At 41.4% G+C, this 26,162-nt stretch overlaps 1 protein-coding gene across 10 annotated transcripts in view; it reads left to right on the top strand.

Moving 5' to 3' along the window:
• LOC129835630 (disks large homolog 4-like) overlaps positions 1-26,162 on the top strand; it is a 190,881-nt gene that overhangs the window by 142,962 nt on the left and 21,757 nt on the right. For 7 of the 10 annotated variants that reach the window (XM_055901342.1, XM_055901346.1, XM_055901343.1 and 4 more), the window contains 3 exons: positions 9,458-9,581; positions 11,130-11,289; positions 12,715-12,817. In XM_055901342.1, coding sequence (XP_055757317.1) covers positions 9,458-9,581; positions 11,130-11,289; positions 12,715-12,817 — 387 coding nt within the window. Of the gene's footprint in view, positions 1-4,039; positions 4,643-9,457; positions 9,582-11,129; positions 11,290-12,714; positions 12,818-26,162 lie in introns of those variants that run through there. The other 3 variants (XM_055901341.1, XM_055901345.1, XM_055901348.1) reach the window with 2 other exon arrangements.

Raw genomic sequence — 26,162 nt, 5'->3', positions numbered from 1 at the left:
ACACACCTCTACACACCTCTAACACCTGACCAGTACATTCCCCCTGACCTCACCTGTACGTACACACCTCTACACACCTCTACACAACTCTACACACCTCTACACACCTCTAACACCTGACCAGTACAGTCCCCCTGACCTCACCTGTACGTACACACCTCTACACACCTCTACACACCTCTACACACCTGACCAGTACAGTCCCCCTGACCTCACCTGTACGTACACACCTCTACACACCTCTACACAACTGTAACACCTGACCAGTACAGTCCCCCTGACCTCACCTGTACGTACACACCTCTACACACCTCTACACACCTCTAACACCTGACCAGTACAGTCCCCCTGACCTCACCTGTACGTACACACCTCTACACACCTCTACACACCTCTACACACCTTACCAGTACAGTCCCCCTGACCTCACCTGTACATACACACCTCTACACACCTCTACACACCTCTACACACCTGACCAGTACAGTCCCCCTGACCTCACCTGTACGTACACACCTCTACACACCTCTACACACCTCTAACACCTGACCAGTACAGTCCCCCTGACCTCACCTGTACGTACACACCTCTACACACCTCTACACGCCTCTACACACCTCTAACACCTGACCAGTACAGTCCCCCTGACCTCACCTGTACGTACACACCTCTACACACCTCTACACACCTCTAACACCTGACCAGTACAGTCCCCCTGACCTCACCTGTACGTACACACCTCTACACACCTCTACACACCTCTACACACCTCTAACACCTGACCAGTACAGTCCCCCTGACCTCAGCTGTACATACACACCTCTACACACCTCTACACACCTCTACACACCTGACCAGTACAGTCCCCCTGACCTCACCTGTACGTACACACCTCTACACACCTCTACACACCTCTAACACCTGACCAGTACAGTCCCCCTGACCTCACCTGTACGTACACACCTATACACACCTCTACACGCCTCTACACACCTCTAACTCCTGACCAGTACAGTCCCCCTGACCTCACCTGTACATACACACCTCTACACACCTCTACACACCTGACCAGTACAGTCCCCCTGACCTCACCTGTACGTACACACCTCTACACACCTCTACACACCTCTACACGCCTCTACACACCTCTACACACCTCTACACACCTCTACACACCTGACCAGTACAGTCCCCCTGACCTCACCTGTAAGTACAAACCTCTACACACCTCAACACGCCTCTACACATCTCTACACACCTGACCAGTACAGTCCCCCTGACCTCACCTGTACGTACGCACCTCTACACACCTCTACACACCTCTAACACCTGACCAGTACAGTCCCCCTGACCTCACCTGTACGTACACACCTCTACACACCTCTACACACCTCTACACACCTGACCAGTACAGTCCCCCTGACCTCACCTGTACGTACACACCTCTACACACCTCTACACGCCTCTACACATCTCTACACACCTGACCAGTACAGTCCCCCTGACCTCACCTGTACGTACGCACCTCTACACACCTCTACACACCTCTAACACCTGACCAGTACAGTCCCCCTGACCTCACCTGTACGTACACACCTCTACACACCTCTACACACCTCTACACACCTGACCAGTACAGTCCCCCTGACCTCACCTGTACGTACACACCTCTACACACCTCTACACACCTCTACACACCTCTAACACCTGACCAGTACATTCCCCCTGACCTCACCTGTACGTACACACCTCTACACACCTCTACACAACTCTACACACCTCTACACACCTCTAACACCTGACCAGTACAGTCCCCCTGACCTCACCTGTACGTACACACCTCTACACACCTCTACACACCTCTACACACCTGACCAGTACAGTCCCCCTGACCTCACCTGTACGTACACACCTCTACACACCTCTACACAACTCTAACACCTGACCAGTACAGTCCCCCTGACCTCACCTGTACGTACACACCTCTACACACCTCTACACACCTCTAACACCTGACCAGTACAGTCCCCCTGACCTCACCTGTACGTACACACCTCTACACACCTCTACACACCTCTACACACCTGACCAGTACAGTCCCCCTGACCTCACCTGTACATACACACCTCTACACACCTCTACACACCTCTACACACCTGACCAGTACAGTCCCCCTGACCTCACCTGTACGTACACACCTCTACACACCTCTACACACCTCTAACACCTGACCAGTACAGTCCCCCTGACCTCACCTGTACGTACACACCTCTACACACCTCTACACGCCTCTACACACCTCTAACACCTGACCAGTACAGTCCCCCTGACCTCACCTGTACGTACACACCTCTACACACCTCTACACACCTCTAACACCTGACCAGTACAGTCCCCCTGACCTCACCTGTACGTACACACCTCTACACACCTCTACACACCTCTACACACCTCTAACACCTGACCAGTACAGTCCCCCTGACCTCAGCTGTACATACACACCTCTACACACCTCTACACACCTCTACACACCTGACCAGTACAGTCCCCCTGACCTCACCTGTACGTACACACCTCTACACACCTCTACACACCTCTAACACCTGACCAGTACAGTCCCCCTGACCTCACCTGTACGTACACACCTCTACACACCTCTACACGCCTCTACACACCTCTAACTCCTGACCAGTACAGTCCCCCTGACCTCACCTGTACATACACACCTCTACACACCTCTACACACCTGACCAGTACAGTCCCCCTGACCTCACCTGTACGTACACACCTCTACACACCTCTACACACCTCTACACGCCTCTACACACCTCTACACACCTCTACACACCTCTACACACCTGACCAGTACAGTCCCCCTGACCTCACCTGTACGTACAAACCTCTACACACCTCAACACGCCTCTACACATCTCTACACACCTGACCAGTACAGTCCCCCTGACCTCACCTGTACGTACGCACCTCTACACACCTCTACACACCTCTAACACCTGACCAGTACAGTCCCCCTGACCTCACCTGTACGTACACACCTCTACACACCTCTACACACCTCTACACACCTGACCAGTACAGTCCCCCTGACCTCACCTGTACGTACACACCTCTACACACCTCTACACACCTCTACACACCTCTAACACCTGACCAGTACATTCCCCCTGACCTCACCTGTACGTACACACCTCTACACACCTCTACACAACTCTACACACCTCTACACACCTCTAACACCTGACCAGTACAGTCCCCCTGACCTCACCTGTACGTACACACCTCTACACACCTCTACACACCTCTACACACCTGACCAGTACAGTCCCCCTGACCTCACCTGTACGTACACACCTCTACACACCTCTACACAACTCTAACACCTGACCAGTACAGTCCCCCTGACCTCACCTGTACGTACACACCTCTACACACCTCTACACACCTCTAACACCTGACCAGTACAGTCCCCCTGACCTCACCTGTACGTACACACCTCTACACACCTCTACACACCTCTACACACCTGACCAGTACAGTCCCCCTGACCTCACCTGTACATACACACCTCTACACACCTCTACACACCTCTACACACCTGACCAGTACAGTCCCCCTGACCTCACCTGTACGTACACACCTCTACACACCTCTACACACCTCTAACACCTGACCAGTACAGTCCCCCTGACCTCACCTGTACGTACACACCTCTACACACCTCTACACACCTCTACACACCTGACCAGTACAGTCCCCCTGACCTCACCTGTACATACACACCTCTACACACCTCTACACACCTCTACACACCTGACCAGTACAGTCCCCCTGACCTCACCTGTACGTACACACCTCTACACACCTCTACACACCTCTAACACCTGACCAGTACAGTCCCCCTGACCTCACCTGTACGTACACACCTCTACACACCTCTACACGCCTCTACACACCTCTAACACCTGACCAGTACAGTCCCCCTGACCTCACCTGTACGTACACACCTCTACACACCTCTACACACCTCTAACACCTGACCAGTACAGTCCCCCTGACCTCACCTGTACGTACACACCTCTACACACCTCTACACACCTCTACACACCTCTAACACCTGACCAGTACAGTCCCCCTGACCTCAGCTGTACATACACACCTCTACACACCTCTACACACCTCTACACACCTGACCAGTACAGTCCCCCTGACCTCACCTGTACGTACACACCTCTACACACCTCTACACACCTCTAACACCTGACCAGTACAGTCCCCCTGACCTCACCTGTACGTACACACCTCTACACACCTCTACACGCCTCTACACACCTCTAACTCCTGACCAGTACAGTCCCCCTGACCTCACCTGTACATACACACCTCTACACACCTCTACACACCTGACCAGTACAGTCCCCCTGACCTCACCTGTACGTACACACCTCTACACACCTCTACACACCTCTACACGCCTCTACACACCTCTACACACCTCTACACACCTCTACACACCTGACCAGTACAGTCCCCCTGACCTCACCTGTACGTACAAACCTCTACACACCTCAACACGCCTCTACACATCTCTACACACCTGACCAGTACAGTCCCCCTGACCTCACCTGTACGTACGCACCTCTACACACCTCTACACACCTCTAACACCTGACCAGTACAGTCCCCCTGACCTCACCTGTACGTACACACCTCTACACACCTCTACACACCTCTACACACCTGACCAGTACAGTCCCCCTGACCTCACCTGTACGTACACACCTCTACACACCTCTACACACCTCTACACACCTCTAACACCTGACCAGTACATTCCCCCTGACCTCACCTGTACGTACACACCTCTACACACCTCTACACAACTCTACACACCTCTACACACCTCTAACACCTGACCAGTACAGTCCCCCTGACCTCACCTGTACGTACACACCTCTACACACCTCTACACACCTCTACACACCTGACCAGTACAGTCCCCCTGACCTCACCTGTACGTACACACCTCTACACACCTCTACACAACTCTAACACCTGACCAGTACAGTCCCCCTGACCTCACCTGTACGTACACACCTCTACACACCTCTACACACCTCTAACACCTGACCAGTACAGTCCCCCTGACCTCACCTGTACGTACACACCTCTACACACCTCTACACACCTCTACACACCTGACCAGTACAGTCCCCCTGACCTCACCTGTACATACACACCTCTACACACCTCTACACACCTCTACACACCTGACCAGTACAGTCCCCCTGACCTCACCTGTACGTACACACCTCTACACACCTCTACACACCTCTAACACCTGACCAGTACAGTCCCCCTGACCTCACCTGTACGTACACACCTCTACACACCTCTACACGCCTCTACACACCTCTAACACCTGACCAGTACAGTCCCCCTGACCTCACCTGTACGTACACACCTCTACACACCTCTACACACCTCTAACACCTGACCAGTACAGTCCCCCTGACCTCACCTGTACGTAACAACTCTACACACCTCTACACACCTCTACACACCTCTAACACCTGACCAGTACAGTCCCCCTGACCTCACCTGTACATACACACCTCTACACACCTCTACACACCTCTACACACCTCTACACACCTCTACACACCTGACCAGTACAGTCCCCCTGACCTCACCTGTACGTACACACCTCTACACACCTCTACACACCTCTACACACCTCTAACACCTGACCAGTACAGTCCCCCTGACCTCACCTGTACGTACACACCTCTACACACCTCTACACACCTCTACACACCTCTAACACCTGACCAGTACAGTCCCCCTGACCTCACCTGTACGTACACACCTCTACACACCTCTACACACCTCTAACACCTGGCCAGTACAGTCTCCCTGACCTCACCTGTACGTACACACATCTACACACCTCTACACACCTCTACACACCTGACCAGTACAGTCCCCCTGACCTCACCTGTACATACACACCTCTACACACCTCTACACACCTCTACACACCTGACCAGTACAGTCCCCCTGACCTCACCTGTACGTACACACCTCTACACACCTCTACACACCTCTAACACCTGACCAGTACAGTCCCCCTGACCTCACCTGTACGTACACACCTCTACACACCTCTACACGCCTCTACACACCTCTAACACCTGACCAGTACAGTCCCTCTGACCTCACCTGTACGTACACACCTCTACACACCTCTACACACCTCTAACACCTGACCAGTACAGTCCCCCTGACCTCACCTGTACGTAACAACTCTACACACCTCTACACACCTCTACACACCTCTAACACCTGACCAGTACAGTCCCCCTGACCTCACCTGTACATACACACCTCTACACACCTCTACACACCTCTACACACCTCTACACACCTGACCAGTACAGTCCCCCTGACCTCACCTGTACGTACACACCTCTACACACCTCTACACGCCTCTACACACCTCTAACACCTGACCAGTACAGTCCCCCTGACCTCACCTGTACGTACACACCTCTACACACCTCTACACACCTCTAACACCTGACCAGTACAGTCCCCCTGACCTCACCTGTACGTACACACCTCTACACACCTCTACACACTTCTACACACCTCTAACACCTGACCAGTACAGTCCCCCTGACCTCACCTGTACGTACACACCTCTACACACCTCTACACACCTCTACACACCTCTACACACCTCTACACACCTCTACACACCTGACCAGTACAGTCCCCCTGACCTCACCTGTACGTACACACCTCTACACACCTCTACACACCTCTACACACCTCTAACACCTGACCAGTACAGTCCCCATGATCTCACCTGTACGTACACACCTCTACACACCTCTACACACCTCTACACACCTCTAACACCTGACCAGTACAGTCCCCCTGACCTCACCTGTACGTACACACCTCTACACACCTCTACACACCTCTACACACCTCTACACACCTCTACACACCTGACCAGTACAGTCCCCCTGACCTCACCTGTACGTACACACCTCTACACACCTCTACACACCTCTACACACCTCTACACACCTCTACACACCTGACCAGTACAGTCCCCCTGACCTCACCTGTACGTACACACCTCTACACACCTCTACACACCTCTACACACCTGACCAGTACAGTCCCCCTGACCTCACCTGTACATACACATCTCTACACACCTCTACACACCTCTACACACCTCTAACACCTGACCAGTACAGTCCCCCTGACCTCACCTGTACGTACACACCTCTACACACCTCTACACACCTCTACACACCTGACCAGTACAGTCCCCCTGACCTCACCTGTACGTACACACCTCTACACACCTCTCTACACACCTCTACACACCTCTAACACCTGACCAGTACAGTCCCCCTGACCTCACCTGTACGTACACACCTCTACACACCTCTACACACCTGACCAGTACAGTCCCCCTGACCTCACCTGTACGTACACACCTCTACACACCTCTACACACCTCTACACACCTCTACACACCTCTACACACCTGACCAGTACAGCCAACCAGATCTCACCTGTACATACTGTTACAGAACCATTCTACCAAGTCTACTTTCACTATCTAGGACTCCTAGACCCACTCACATGTGCAGAATACAACAGGTGTAGCCGTGAAATGCTTCCTGACATTAACTAAGACTGCAGTTTTAACTCTTATTTTTCTTAAGAAAATATATACTAAATGAACTAAAATAAAAACAGTAAGACAATAAAATAACAAAATAATGATGCTTGATACAGGGGGTACCGGTACAGAGTCAATGTGGAGGCTATATACAGGGTATTACGGTACAGAGTCAATGTGGAGGCTATATACAGGGGGTACCGGTACAGAGTCAATGTGGAGACTATATACAGGGGGTACCGGTACAGAGTCAATGTGGAGACTATATACAGGAGGTACCGTTACAGAGTCAGTGTGGAGGCTATATACAGGGTATTACGGTACAGAATCAATGTGGAGGCTATATACAGGGTATTACGGTACAGAGTCAATGTGGAGACTATATACAGGGGGTACCGGTACAGAGTCAATGTGGAGGCTATATACAGGGGGTACCGGTACAGAGTCAATGTGGAGACTATATACAGGAGGTACCGTTACAGAGTCAGTGTGGAGGCTATATACAGGGTATTACGGTACAGAATCAATGTGGAGGTTATATACAGGGTATTACGGTACAGAGTCAATGTGGAGGCTATATACAGGGTATTACGGTACAGAGTCAATGTGGAGGCTATATACTGGGGGTAACGGTACAGAGTCAATGTGGAGGCTATATACAGGGTGTTACGGTACAGAGTCAATGTGGAGGCTATATACAGGGGGTACCGGTACAGAGTCAATGTGGAGGCTATATACAGGGTATTACGGTACAGAGTCAATGTGGAGGCTATATACAGGAGGTACCGGTACAGAGTCAATGTGGAGGCTATATACAGGGGGTACCGGTACAGAGTCAATGTGGAGACTATATACAGGGTGTACCGGTACAGAGTCAATGTGGAGGCTATATACAGGGGGTACCGGTACAGAGTCAATGTGGAGGCTATATACAGGGGGTACCGGTACAGAGTCAATGTGGAGGCTATATACAGGGGGTACCGGTACAGAGTCAATGTGGAGGCTATATACATGGGGTACCGGTACAGAGTCAATGTGGAGGCTATATACAGGGGGTACCGGTACAGAGTCAATGTGGAGGCTATATACAGGGGGTACCAGTACAGAGTCAATGTGGAGGCTATATACAGGGGGTACCGGTACAGAGTCAATGTGGAGGCTATATACAGGGTATTACGGTACAGAGTCAATGTGGAGGCTATATACAGGGGGTACCGGTACAGAGTCAATGTGGAGGCTATATACAGGGTATTACGGTACAGAGTCAATGTGGAGGCTATATACAGGAGGTACCGGTACAGAGTCAATGTAGAGGCTATATACAGGGTGTTACGGTACAGAGTCCATGTACGGGGGTACAGGTTAGTTGAGGTAATATGTCAATTGTAAACTGACTATGTATAGATAATAAACAGCGAGTAGCAGTGGCGTAAAATAAACGGGGGGGTGTCAATGTAAATAGTCTGGGTAGCCATTTGATGAGGTGTTCAGGAGTCTTATGGCTTGGGGGTTGAAGCTGTTAAGGAGCCTTTTGGACCTAGACTTGGCGCTCCGGTACCGCTTCCCGTGCAGTAGCAGAGAGTCCAGTCAGTGACTAGGGTGGCTGGGGTCTTTGACAACTTTGACAACCATGATAGTTTGTTGGTGATGTGGCCACCAACGACCTTGAAGCTGAGCAGTGTTGTAATGTACCGGGGCCTAGCTCTACATATTCATCTCTCCCTGTCTCTCCAGCGTACATGGAGCCAGACATGGGCCCTAACTACCTAGATTACCCACAATCCTCTCTGCCGCCGCCGTCTCCACGACGCTACTCACCCATACCGCACGGCATGATGGGAGAAGACGACAACCCCAGGTCAGGACACACAGACACACACAAAGATGTAAATGTAACTCATATCAAATCAGACATCAGATCATTACCTCGGGTTGGGATGTATGGAGAAACGTTTGTTTAATGTCAGGTTCTATCTGAATGGAGACATAGTGTTACAGTAGATATGTAGTAGAGAGACCAGGCTGAGTGTTACAGTAGATATGTAGTAGAGACACCAGGCTGAGTGATACAGTAGATATGTAGTAGAGACACCAGGCTGAGTGTTACAGTAGATATGTAGTAGAGACACCAGGCTGAGTGATACAGTAGATATGTAGTAGAGACACCAGGCTGAGTGTTACAGTAGATATGTAGTAGAGAGACCAGGCTGAGTGTTACAGTAGATATGTAGTAGAGACACCAGGCTGAGTGTTACAGTAGATATGTAGTAGAGACACCAGGCTGAGTGTTACAGTAGATATGTAGTAGAGACACCAGGCTGAGTGTTAAGGTGATACTGTGTCCTCCCAGTAGAGAGACCAGGCTGAGTGTTAAGGTGATACTGTGTCCTCCCAGTAGAGAGACCAGGCTGAGTGTTACAGTAGATATGTAGTAGAGACACCAGGCTGAGTGTTAAGGTGATACTGTGTCCTCCCAGTAGAGAGACCAGGCTGAGTGTTAAGGTGATACTGTGTCCTCCCAGTAGAGAGACCAGGCTGAGTGTTAAGGTGATACGGTGTCCTCCCAGTAGAGAGACCAGGCTGAGTGTTAAGGTGATACTGTGTCCTCCCAGTAGAGAGACCAGGCTGAGTGTTAAGGTGATACGGTGTCCTCCCAGTAGAGAGACCAGGCTGAGTGTTAAGGTGATACTGTGTCCTCCCAGTAGAGAGACCAGGCTGAGTGTTAAGGTGATACGGTGTCCTCCCAGTAGAGAGACCAGGCTGAGTGTTAAGGTGATACGGTGTCCTCCCAGTAGAGAGACCAGGCTGAGTGTTAAGGTGATACTGTGTCCTCCCAGTAGAGAGACCAGGCTGAGTGTTAAGGTGATACTGTGTCCTCCCAGTAGAGAGACCAGGCTGAGTGTTAAGGTGATACTGTGTCCTCCCAGTAGAGAGACCAGGCTGAGTGTTACAGTAGATATGTAGTAGAGACACCAGGCTGAGTGTTAAGGTGATACTGTGTCCTCCCAGTAGAGAGACCAGGCTGAGTGTTAAGGTGATACTGTGTCCTCCCAGTAGAGAGACCAGGCTGAGTGTTAAGGTGATACTGTGTCCTCCCTGTAGAGAGACCAGGCTGAGTGTTAAGGTGATACGGTGTCCTCCCAGTAGAGAGACCAGGCTGAGTGTTAAGGTGATACTGTGTCCTCCCAGTAGAGAGACCAGGCTGAGTGTTACAGTAGATATGTAGTAGAGACACCAGGCTGAGTGTTAAGGTGATACGGTGTCCTCCCAGTAGAGAGACCAGGCTGAGTGTTAAGGTGATACGGTGTCCTCCCAGTAGAGAGACCAGGCTGAGTGTTAAGGTGATACGGTGTCCTCCCAGTAGAGAGACCAGGCTGAGTGTTAAGGTGATACTGTGTCCTCCCAGTAGAGAGGCCAGGCGTGTTTGTGTCCACCGAGGGTCGACTGGTCTGGGGTTTAACATCGTTGGAGGAGAAGACGGAGAGGGAATCTTTATCTCCTTCATCCTGGCTGGAGGACCAGCCGATCTCTCAGGAGAACTACGCAAGGGAGACCAAATCATCAGCGTGAGTGGTGTTATGTCATGTCATGTTACATAGTGTTATGTAGTGTTACATAGTGTTATGTAGTATTATGTCATGTTATGTCATGCTACATAGTGTTATGTAGTGTTACATAGTGTTATGTAGTGGTACATAGTGTTATGTAGTGGTACATAGTGTTATGTAATGTTATGTAGTGTCATGTAGTGTTACATAGTGTTATGTAATATTATGTAGTCTTTTGTAGTCTTATACAATGCTATGTGGTGTTACATAGTGGTATGTAGTGTTAAATAGTGTTGTCTAGTGTTATGTAATGTTATGTCATGTTATGTCATGTTACATAGTGTTATGTAGTGTTACATAGTGTTATGTAATGTTATGTAGTGTTATGTCATGTTACAGAGTGTTATGTAGTGTTACATAGTGGTATGTAGTGTTAAATAGTGTTTTCTAGTGTTATGTAATGTTATGTCATGTTATGTCATGTTACATAGTGTTATGTAGTGTTACATAGTGTTATGTCATGTTACGTCATGTTACATAGTGTTATGTAGTGTTACATAGTGTTATGTAATGTTATGTGGTGTTACATAGTGTTACGTAGTGTTATGTGATGTTTTGTTGTGTTACATAGTGTTATGTAATGTTACATAGTGTTATGTAATATTGTGTAGTGTAGTGTTACATAGTGTTATGTAATGTTATGCAGTGTCACGTAGTGTTACATAGTGTTACGGAGTGTTATGTAATGTTATGTAGTGTTACATAGTGTTATATAATATTATGTAGTCTTATGTAGTCTTATGCAATGCTGTGTAGTGTTACATAGTGGTATGTAGTGTTACATAGTCTTGTTTAGTGTTATGTAATATTATGTAGTGTCACATAGTGTTATGTAGTCTTATGTAATGTTATGTAGTGTTATGTAGTGTTGCATAGTGGTATGTAGCATTATGTAATGGTGTGTGGTGGTACATAGTGCTATGCTGTGTTGCATAGTGTTACATAGTGTTATGTAATGTTACATAGTGTTATGAAGTCATGTAATGGTATGTTGTGTTATGTTATGTAATGCTATGTAGTGGTACATAGTGTTATGTAGTGTTACATAGTGTTATGAAATCCTATGTAATGTTATGTCGTCTCTGTAATGTTATGTTGTGCTATGTAGTGTTATGTAGTGTTACATAGTGTTACATAGTGTTATGTAGTGTTATGTAATGTTATGTAGTCTCTGTAGTGTTATGCAATGCTATGTAGTGTTATGTAGTGTTACATAGTGTTATGTAGTGTTATGTAGTGGTACATAGTGTTATATGATGTTATGTAGTGATACATAGTGCCATGTAGTGTTACATATTGCCATGTAGTGTTATGTAATGCTATGCAGTATTGTGTAGTGTTATGTCACATTAATGTAATGTAATGGTTATAACTCCTCTGCAGGTGAACGGTGTGGATCTCAGACATGCGACTCATGAACAGGCTGCAGCAGCTCTGAAGAATGCTGGACAGACTGTTACTATCATCGCTCAGTACAGACCTGAGGGTAAGACTATCATCGCTCAGTACAGACCTGAGGGTAAGACTATCATCGCTCAGTACAGACCTGAGGGTAAGACTATCATCGCTCAGTACAGACCTGAGGGTAAGACTATCATCGCTCAGTACAGACCTGAGGGTAAGACTATCATCGCTCAGTACAGACCTGAGGGTAAGACTATCATCGCTCAGTACAGACCTGAGGGTAAGACTATCATCGCTCAGTACAGACCTGAGGGTAAGACTATCATCGCTCAGTACAGACCTGAGGGTAAGACTATCATCGCTCAGTACAGACCTGAGAGTAAGACTATCATCGCTCAGTACAGACCTGAGGGTAAGACTATCATCGCTCAGTACAGACCTGAGGGGAAGACTATCATCGCTCAGTACAGACCTGAGGGTAAGACTATCATCGCTCAGTACAGACCTGAGGGTAAGACTATCATCGCTCAGTACAGACCTGAGGGTAGACTATCATCGCTCAGTACAGACCTGAGGGTAAGACTATCATCGCTCAGTACAGACCTGAGGGTAAGACTATCATCGCTCAGTACAGACCTGAGGGTAAGACTATCATCGCTCAGTACAGACCTGAGGGTAAGACTATCACACACTACAGACCTGAGGGTAAGACTATCACAGACCACTACAGACCTGAGTGTAAGACTATCACAGACCAGTACAGACCACTGCAGACCTGAGGGTAAGACTATCACAGACCACTACAGACCTGAGGGTAAGACTATCACAGACCAGTACAGACCACTACAGACCTGAGGGTAAGAATATCACAGACCACTACAGACCTGAGGGTAAGACTATCACAGACCAGTACAGACCACTACAGACCTGAGGGTAAGACTATCACAGACCACTACAGACCTGAGGGTAAGACTATCACAGACCACTACAGACCTGAGGGTAAGACTATCACACACTACAGACTGTTACTATCATCGCTCAGTACAGACCTGAGGGTACGACTATCATCGCTCAGTACAGACCTGAGGGTAAGACTATCACACACTACAGACCACTACAGACCTGAGGGTAAGAATATCACAGACCACAACAGACCTGAGGGTAAGACTATCACAGACCAGTACAGACCTGAGGGTAAGACTATCACAGACCAGTACAGACTACTACAGACCTGAGGGTAAGAATATCACAGACCACTACAGACCCGAGGGTAAGAATATCACAGACCACCACAGACCTGAGGGTAAGAATTTCACAGACTACTACAGACCTGAGGGTAAGAATATAACAGACCACTACAGACCACCACAGACCTGAGGGTAAGAATATCACAGACCACTACAGACCTGAGGGTAAGAATATCACAGACCACTACAGATCACTACAGACCTGAGGGTAAGAATATCACAGACCACTACAGACCACTACAGACCTGAGGGTAAGAATATCACAGACCACTACAGACCACCACAGACCTGAGGGTAAGAATATCACAGACCACTACAGACCTGAGGGTAAGAATATCACAGACCACTACAGACCTGAGGGTAAGAATATCACAGACCACTACAAACAACTGCAGACCTGAGGGTAAGAATATCACAGACCACTACAGACCTGAGGGTAAGACTATCACAGACCACTACTGACCTGAGAGTAAAACTATCACAGACCACTACAGACCAGTACAGTCCAGAGGGTAAGACTACTATAGACTACTATAGACTACTGTAGACTAATAAGGACTAACTACATACTAGGATAGACTACTACATTCTACTATAAACAACTATATACTACTGTAGACTACTATAGACTACTATAGACTACTATATACTACTGTAGAATACTATATACTACTGTAGACTAATAAGGACTAACTACATACTAGGATAGACTACTACATTCTACTATAAACTACTATAGACTACTGTAGACTACTATAGACTACTATATACTACTGTAGACTAATAAGGACTAACTACATACTAGGATAGACTACTACATTCTACTATAAACTACTATAGACTACTGTAGACTACTATAGACTACTATAGACTACTGTAGACTAATAAGGACTAACTACATACTAGGATAGACTACTACATTCTACTATAAACTACTATAGACTACTGTAAACTACTATAAACTACTATAGACTACTGTAGACTACTATAGACTACTATAGACTACTGTAGACTAATAAGGACTAACTTCATACTAGGATAGACTACTACATTCTACTATATACTACTGTAGACTAATAAGGACTAACTATATACTAGGATAGACTACTACATTCTAATGTAGACTACTATAGACTACTGTAGACTACTATAGACTACTGTAGACTACTATAGACTACTGTAGACTAATAAGGACTAACTATATACTAGGATAGACTACAACATTCTACTATAAACTACTATAGACTACTGTAGACTACTATAGACTACTATATACTACTGTAGACTAATAAGGACTAACTACATACTAGGATAGACTACAACATTCTACTATAAACTACTATAGACTACTGTAAACTACTATAGACTACTATAGACTAATAAGGACTAACTACATACTAGGATAGACTACTACATTCTACTATAAACTACTATAGTAGACTACTATAGACTAATACGGACTAACTACATACTAGGATAGACTACTACATTCTACTGTAGACTACTGTAGACTACTGTAGACTACTATAGACTAATAAGGACTAACTACATACTAGGATAGACTACTACATTCTACTATAGACTACTGTAGACTACTGTAGACTACTATAGACTAATAAGGACTAACTACATACTAGGATAGACTACTACATTCTACTATAAACTACTATAGTAGACTACTATAGACTAATACGGACTAACTACATACTAGGATAGACTACTACATTCTACTGTAGACTACTATAGACTACTATAGACTAACTACAGACTACTATAGACTAATAAGGACTAACTACATACTAGGATAGACTACTACATTCTACTGTAAACTACTATAGACTACTATATACTACTGTAGACTACTATAGACTACTGTAGACTACTATAGACTACTGTAGACTAATAAGGACTAACTATATACTAGGATAGACTACAACATTCTACTATAAACTACTATAGACTACTGTAGACTACAATATACTACTGTAGACTACTATAGACTACTATAGACTACTGTAGACTACTATAGACTACTGTAGACTAATAAGGACTAACTACATACTAGGATAGACTACTACATTCTACTATAAACTACTATAGACTACTGTAGACTACTATAGACTACTGTAGACTACTATAGACTACTGTAGACTACTGTAGACTACTATATACTACTGTAGACTAATAAGGACTAACTACATACTAGGATAGACTACTACATTCCACTATAAACTACTATAGTAGACTACTATAGACTAATACGGACTAACTAAATACTAGGATAGACTACTACATTCTACTATAAACTACTATAGACTACTGTAGACTACTGTAGACTACTGTAGACTAATAAGGACTAACTACATACTAGGATAGACTACTACATTCCACTATAAACTACTATAGTAGACTACTATAGACTAATACGGACTAACTACATACTAGGATAGACTACTACATTCTACTATAAACTACTATAGACTACTGTAGACTACTGTAGACTACTGTAGACTAATAAGGACTAACTACATACTAGGATAGACTACTACATTCTACTATAAACTACTATAGACTACTGTAGACTACTGTAGACTACTATAGACTACTGTAGACTAATAAGGACTAACTTCATACTAGGATAGACTACTACATTCTACTATATACTACTGTAGACTACTATAGACTACTATAGACTACTATAGACTAATAAGGACTAACTACATACTAGGATAGACTACTACATTCTACTATAAACTACTATAGACTACTATAGACTACTATAGACTACTGTAGACTAATAAGGACTAACTTCATACTAGGATAGACTACTACATTCTACTATATACTACTGTAGACTACTGTAGACTACTGTAGACTAATGTAGACTAATAAGGACTAACTACATACTAGGATAGACTACTACATTCTACTATAAACTACTATAGACTACTGTAGACTACTACATTCTACTATATACTACTGTAGACTAATAAGGACTAACTATATACTAGGATAGACTACTACATTCTAATGTAGACTACTATAGACTACTGTAGACTACTATAGACTACTGTAGACTACTATAGACTACTGTAGACTAATAAGGACTAACTATATACTAGGATAGACTACAACATTCTACTATAAACTACTATAGACTACTGTAGACTACTGTAGACTACTGTAGACTAATAAGGACTAACTATATAGTAGGATAGACTACTACATTCTAATGTAGACTACTATAGACTACTGTAGACTACTATAGACTACTGTAGACTACTGTAGACTACTATAGACTACTGTAGACTACTGTAGACTACTATAGACTAATAAGGACTAACTATATACTAGGATAGACTACTACATTCTACTATAGACCACGAAAGACTACTGTAGACTACTATAGACTAATAAGGACTAACTACATACTAGGATAGACTACTACATTCTACTATAAACTACTATAGTAGACTACTATAGACTAATACGGACAAACTACATACTAGGATAGACTACTACATTCTACTGTAGACTACTATAGACTACTATAGACTAACTACAGACTACTATAGACTAATAAGGACTAACTACATACTAGGATAGACTACTACATTCTACTGTAAACTACTATATACTACTGTAGACTACTATATACTACTGTAGACTACTGTAGACTAATAAGGACTAACTACATACTAGGATAGACTACAACATTCTACTATAAACTACTATAGACTACTGTAGACTACTATAGACTACTGTAGACTACTATAGACTACTGTAGACTACTATAGACTACTATAGACTACTGTAGACTACTATAGACTACTGTAGACTAATAAGGACTAACTACATACTAGGATAGACTACTACATTCTACTATAAACTACTATAGACTACTGTAGACTACTATAAACTACTATAGACTACTGTAGACTACTATATACTACTGTAGACTAATAAGGACTAACTACATACTAGGATAGACTACTACATTCTACTATAAACTACTATATACTACTGTAGACTACTATATACTACTGTAGACTACTATAGACTACTATAGACTAATAAGGACTAACTACATACTAGGATAGACTACAACATTCTACTATAAACTACTGTAGACTACTGTAGACTACTGTAGACTACTATAGACTACTGTAGACTACTATAGACTACTATATACTACTGTAGACTACTGTAGACTACTATAGACTACTGTAGACTACTATAGACTACTGTAGACTAATAAGGACTAACTACATACTAGGATAGACTACTACATTCTACTATAAACTACTGTAGACTACTGTAGACTACTGTAGACTAATAAGGACTAACTACATACTAGGATAGACTACTACATTCTACTATAGACTACTATAGACTACTATATACTACTGTAGACTACTATATACTACTGTAGACTAATAAGGACTAACTTCATACTAGGATAGACTACTACATTCTACTATATACTACTGTAGACTAATAAGGACTAACTTCATACTAGGATAGACTACTACATTCTACTATAAACTACTATAGACTACTATAGACTACTATAGACTACTATAGACTACTATATACTACTGTAGACTAATAAGGACTAACTTCATACTAGGATAGACTACTACATTCTACTATAAACTACTATAGACTACTATAGCCTACTGTAGACTACTATAGACTACTGTAGACTAATAAGGACTAACTACATACTAGGATAGACTACTACATTCTACTATAAACTACTGTAGACTACTGTAGACTACTATAGACTACTATAGACTAATAAGGACCAACTTCATACTAGGATAGACTACTACATTCTACTATAAACTACTATAGACTACTATAGACTACTATAGACTACTATAGACTAATAAGGACTAACTACATACTAGGATAGACTACTACATTCTACTATAAACTACTATAGACTACTATAGACTACTATAGACTACTGTAGACTAATAAGGACTAACTTCATACTAGGATAGACTACTACATTCTACTATATACTACTGTAGACTACTGTAGACTACTGTAGACTAATGTAGACTAATAAGGACTAACTACATACTAGGATAGACTACTACATTCTACTATAAACTACTATAGACTACTGTAGACTACTACATTCTAATATATACTACTGTAGACTAATAAGGACTAACTATATACTAGGATAGACTACTACATTCTAATGTAGACTACTATAGACTACTGTAGACTACTATAGACTACTGTAGACTACTATAGACTACTGTAGACTAATAAGGACTAACTATATACTAGGATAGACTACAACATTCTACTATAAACTACTATAGACTACTGTAGACTACTGTAGACTACTGTAGACTAATAAGGACTAACTATATAGTAGGATAGACTACTACATTCTAATGTAGACTACTATAGACTACTGTAGACTACTATAGACTACTGTAGACTACTGTAGACTACTATAGACTACTGTAGACTACTGTAGACTACTATAGACTAATAAGGACTAACTATATACTAGGATAGACTACTACATTCTACTATAGACCACGAAAGACTACTGTAGACTACTATAGACTAATAAGGACTAACTACATACTAGGATAGACTACTACATTCTACTATAAACTACTATAGTAGACTACTATAGACTAATACGGACAAACTACATACTAGGATAGACTACTACATTCTACTGTAGACTACTATAGACTACTATAGACTAACTACAGACTACTATAGACTAATAAGGACTAACTACATACTAGGATAGACTACTACATTCTACTGTAAACTACTATATACTACTGTAGACTACTATATACTACTGTAGACTACTGTAGACTAATAAGGACTAACTACATACTAGGATAGACTACAACATTCTACTATAAACTACTATAGACTACTGTAGACTACTATAGACTACTGTAGACTACTATAGACTACTGTAGACTACTATAGACTACTATAGACTACTGTAGACTACTATAGACTACTGTAGACTAATAAGGACTAACTACATACTAGGATAGACTACTACATTCTACTATAAACTACTATAGACTACTGTAGACTACTATAGACTACTATAGACTACTGTAGACTACTATATACTACTGTAGACTAATAAGGACTAACTACATACTAGGATAGACTACTACATTCTACTATAAACTACTATATACTACTGTAGACTACTATATACTACTGTAGACTACTATAGACTACTATAGACTAATAAGGACTAACTACATACTAGGATAGACTACAACATTCTACTATAAACTACTGTAGACTACTGTAGACTACTGTAGACTACTATAGACTACTGTAGACTACTATAGACTACTGTATACTACTGTAGACTACTGTAGACTACTATAGACTACTGTAGACTACTATAGACTACTGTAGACTAATAAGGACTAACTACATACTAGGATAGACTACTACATTCTACTATAAACTACTGTAGACTACTGTAGACTACTGTAGACTAATAAGGACTAACTACATACTAGGATAGACTACTACATTCTACTATAGACTACTATAGACTACTATATACTACTGTAGACTACTATATACTACTGTAGACTAATAAGGACTAACTTCATACTAGGATAGACTACTACATTCTACTATATACTACTGTAAACTAATAAGGACTAACTTCATACTAGGATAGACTACTACATTCTACTATAAACTACTATAGACTACTATAGACTACTATAGACTACTATAGACTACTATATACTACTGTAGACTAATAAGGACTAACTTCATACTAGGATAGACTACTACATTCTACTATAAACTACTATAGACTACTATAGCCTACTGTAGACTACTATAGACTACTGTAGACTAATAAGGACTAACTACATACTAGGATAGACTACTACATTCTACTATAAACTACTGTAGACTACTGTAGACTACTATAGACTACTATAGACTAATAAGGACTAACTTCATACTAGGATAGACTACTACATTCTACTATAAACTACTATAGACTACTATAGACTACTATAGACTACTATAGACTACTATATACTACTGTAGACTTATAAGGACTAACTTCATACTAGGATAGACTACTACATTCTACTATAAACTACTATAGACTACTGTAGACTACTGTAGACTACTGTAGACTAATAAGGACTAACTACATACTAGGATAGACTACTACATTCCACTATAAACTACTATAGTAGACTACTATAGACTAATACGGACTAACTACATACTAGGATAGACTACTACATTCTACTATAAAATACTATAGACTACTGTAGACTACTGTAGACTACTGTAGACTAATAAGGACTAACTACATACTAGGATAGACTACTACATTCTACTATAAACTACTATAGACTACTGTAGACTACTATAGACTACTATAGACTACTGTAGACTAATAAGGACTAACTTCATACTAGGATAGACTACTACATTCTACTATATACTACTGTAGACTACTATAGACTACTATAGACTACTATAGACTAATAAGGACTAACTACATACTAGGATAGACTACTACATTCCACTATAAACTACTATAGACTACTATAGACTACTATAGACTACTGTAGACTAATAAGGACTAACTTCATACTAGGATAGACTACTACATTCTACTATATACTACTGTAGACTACTGTAGACTACTGTAGACTACTGTAGACTAATAAGGACTAACTACATACTAGGATAGACTACTACATTCTACTATAAACTACTATAGACTACTGTAGACTACTACATTCTACTATATACTACTGTAGACTAATAAGGACTAACTATATACTAGGATAGACTACTACATTCTAATGTAGACTACTATAGACTACTGTAGACTACTATAGACTACTGTAGACTACTATAGACTACTGTAGACTAATAAGGACTAACTATATACTAGGATAGACTACAACATTCTACTATAAACTACTATAGACTACTGTAGACTACTGTAGACTACTGTAGACTAATAAGGACTAACTATATACTAGGATAGACTACTACATTCTAATGTAGACTACTATAGACTACTGTAGACTACTATAGACTACTGTAGACTACTGTAGACTACTATAGACTACTGTAGACTACTGTAGACTACTATAGACTAATAAGGACTAACTATATACTAGGATAGACTACTACATTCTACTATAGACCACGAAAGACTACTGTAGACTACTATAGACTAATAAGGACTAACTACATACTAGGATAGACTACTACATTCTACTATAAACTACTATAGTAGACTACTATAGACTAATACGGACAAACTACATACTAGGATAGACTACTACATTCTACTGTAGACTACTATAGACTACTATAGACTAACTACAGACTACTATAGACTAATAAGGACTAACTACATACTAGGATAGACTACTACATTCTACTGTAAACTACTATATACTACTGTAGACTACTATATACTACTGTAGACTACTGTAGACTAATAAGGACTAACTACATACTAGGATAGACTACAACATTCTACTATAAACTACTATAGACTACTGTAGACTACTATAGACTACTGTAGACTACTATAGACTACTGTAGACTACTATAGACTACTATAGACTACTGTAGACTACTATAGACTACTGTAGACTAATAAGGACTAACTACATACTAGGATAGACTACTACATTCTACTATAAACTACTATAGACTACTGTAGACTACTATAGACTACTATAGACTACTGTAGACTACTATATACTACTGTAGACTAATAAGGACTAACTACATACTAGGATAGACTACTACATTCTACTATAAACTACTATATACTACTGTAGACTACTATATACTACTGTAGACTACTATAGACTACTATAGACTAATAAGGACTAACTACATACTAGGATAGACTACAACATTCTACTATAAACTACTGTAGACTACTGTAGACTACTGTAGACTACTATAGACTACTGTAGACTACTATAGACTACTGTAGACTACTATAGACTACTATATACTACTGTAGACTACTGTAGACTACTATAGACTACTGTAGACTACTATAGACTACTGTAGACTAATAAGGACTAACTACATACTAGGATAGACTACTACATTCTACTATAAACTACTGTAGACTACTGTAGACTACTGTAGACTAATAAGGACTAACTACATACTAGGATAGACTACTACATTCTAATGTAGACTACTATAGACTACTGTAGACTACTATAGACTACTGTAGACTACTGTAGACTACTATAGACTACTGTAGACTACTGTAGACTACTATAGACTAATAAGGACTAACTATATACTAGGATAGACTACTACATTCTACTATAGACCACGAAAGACTACTGTAGACTACTATAGACTAATAAGGACTAACTACATACTAGGATAGACTACTACATTCTACTATAAACTACTATAGTAGACTACTATAGACTAATACGGACAAACTACATACTAGGATAGACTACTACATTCTACTGTAGACTACTATAGACTACTATAGACTAACTACAGACTACTATAGACTAATAAGGACTAACTACATACTAGGATAGACTACTACATTCTACTGTAAACTACTATATACTACTGTAGACTACTATATACTACTGTAGACTACTGTAGACTAATAAGGACTAACTACATACTAGGATAGACTACAACATTCTACTATAAACTACTATAGACTACTGTAGACTACTATAGACTACTGTAGACTACTATAGACTACTGTAGACTACTATAGACTACTATAGACTACTGTAGACTACTATAGACTACTGTAGACTAATAAGGACTAACTACATACTAGGATAGACTACTACATTCTACTATAAACTACTATAGACTACTGTAGACTACTATAGACTACTATAGACTACTGTAGACTACTATATACTACTGTAGACTAATAAGGACTAACTACATACTAGGATAGACTACTACATTCTACTATAAACTACTATATACTACTGTAGACTACTATATACTACTGTAGACTACTATAGACTACTATAGACTAATAAGGACTAACTACATACTAGGATAGACTACAACATTCTACTATAAACTACTGTAGACTACTGTAGACTACTGTAGACTACTATAGACTACTGTAGACTACTATAGACTACTGTATACTACTGTAGACTACTGTAGACTACTATAGACTACTGTAGACTACTATAGACTACTGTAGACTAATAAGGACTAACTACATACTAGGATAGACTACTACATTCTACTATAAACTACTGTAGACTACTGTAGACTACTGTAGACTAATAAGGACTAACTACATACTAGGATAGACTACTACATTCTACTATAGACTACTATAGACTACTATATACTACTGTAGACTACTATATACTACTGTAGACTAATAAGGACTAACTTCATACTAGGATAGACTACTACATTCTACTATATACTACTGTAAACTAATAAGGACTAACTTCATACTAGGATAGACTACTACATTCTACTATAAACTACTATAGACTACTATAGACTACTATAGACTACTATAGACTACTATATACTACTGTAGACTAATAAGGACTAACTTCATACTAGGATAGACTACTACATTCTACTATAAACTACTATAGACTACTATAGCCTACTGTAGACTACTATAGACTACTGTAGACTAATAAGGACTAACTACATACTAGGATAGACTACTACATTCTACTATAAACTACTGTAGACTACTGTAGACTACTATAGACTACTATAGACTAATAAGGACTAACTTCATACTAGGATAGACTACTACATTCTACTATAAACTACTATAGACTACTATAGACTACTATAGACTACTATAGACTACTATATACTACTGTAGACTTATAAGGACTAACTTCATACTAGGATAGACTACTACATTCTACTATAAACTACTATAGACTACTGTAGACTACTGTAGACTACTGTAGACTAATAAGGACTAACTACATACTAGGATAGACTACTACATTCCACTATAAACTACTATAGTAGACTACTATAGACTAATACGGACTAACTACATACTAGGATAGACTACTACATTCTACTATAAAATACTATAGACTACTGTAGACTACTGTAGACTACTGTAGACTAATAAGGACTAACTACATACTAGGATAGACTACTACATTCTACTATAAACTACTATAGACTACTGTAGACTACTATAGACTACTATAGACTACTGTAGACTAATAAGGACTAACTTCATACTAGGATAGACTACTACATTCTACTATATACTACTGTAGACTACTATAGACTACTATAGACTACTATAGACTAATAAGGACTAACTACATACTAGGATAGACTACTACATTCCACTATAAACTACTATAGACTACTATAGACTACTATAGACTACTGTAGACTAATAAGGACTAACTTCATACTAGGATAGACTACTACATTCTACTATATACTACTGTAGACTACTGTAGACTACTGTAGACTACTGTAGACTAATAAGGACTAACTACATACTAGGATAGACTACTACATTCTACTATAAACTACTATAGACTACTGTAGACTACTACATTCTACTATATACTACTGTAGACTAATAAGGACTAACTATATACTAGGATAGACTACTACATTCTAATGTAGACTACTATAGACTACTGTAGACTACTATAGACTACTGTAGACTACTATAGACTACTGTAGACTAATAAGGACTAACTATATACTAGGATAGACTACAACATTCTACTATAAACTACTATAGACTACTGTAGACTACTGTAGACTACTGTAGACTAATAAGGACTAACTATATACTAGGATAGACTACTACATTCTAATGTAGACTACTATAGACTACTGTAGACTACTATAGACTACTGTAGACTACTGTAGACTACTATAGACTACTGTAGACTACTGTAGACTACTATAGACTAATAAGGACTAACTATATACTAGGATAGACTACTACATTCTACTATAGACCACGAAAGACTACTGTAGACTACTATAGACTAATAAGGACTAACTACATACTAGGATAGACTACTACATTCTACTATAAACTACTATAGTAGACTACTATAGACTAATACGGACAAACTACATACTAGGATAGACTACTACATT

This window comes from Salvelinus fontinalis, chromosome 36 (assembly GCF_029448725.1).
Source record: "Salvelinus fontinalis isolate EN_2023a chromosome 36, ASM2944872v1, whole genome shotgun sequence".
NCBI lineage: Eukaryota > Metazoa > Chordata > Actinopteri > Salmoniformes > Salmonidae > Salvelinus > Salvelinus fontinalis.
This window is presented reverse-complemented; position numbering and strand designations above follow the sequence as displayed.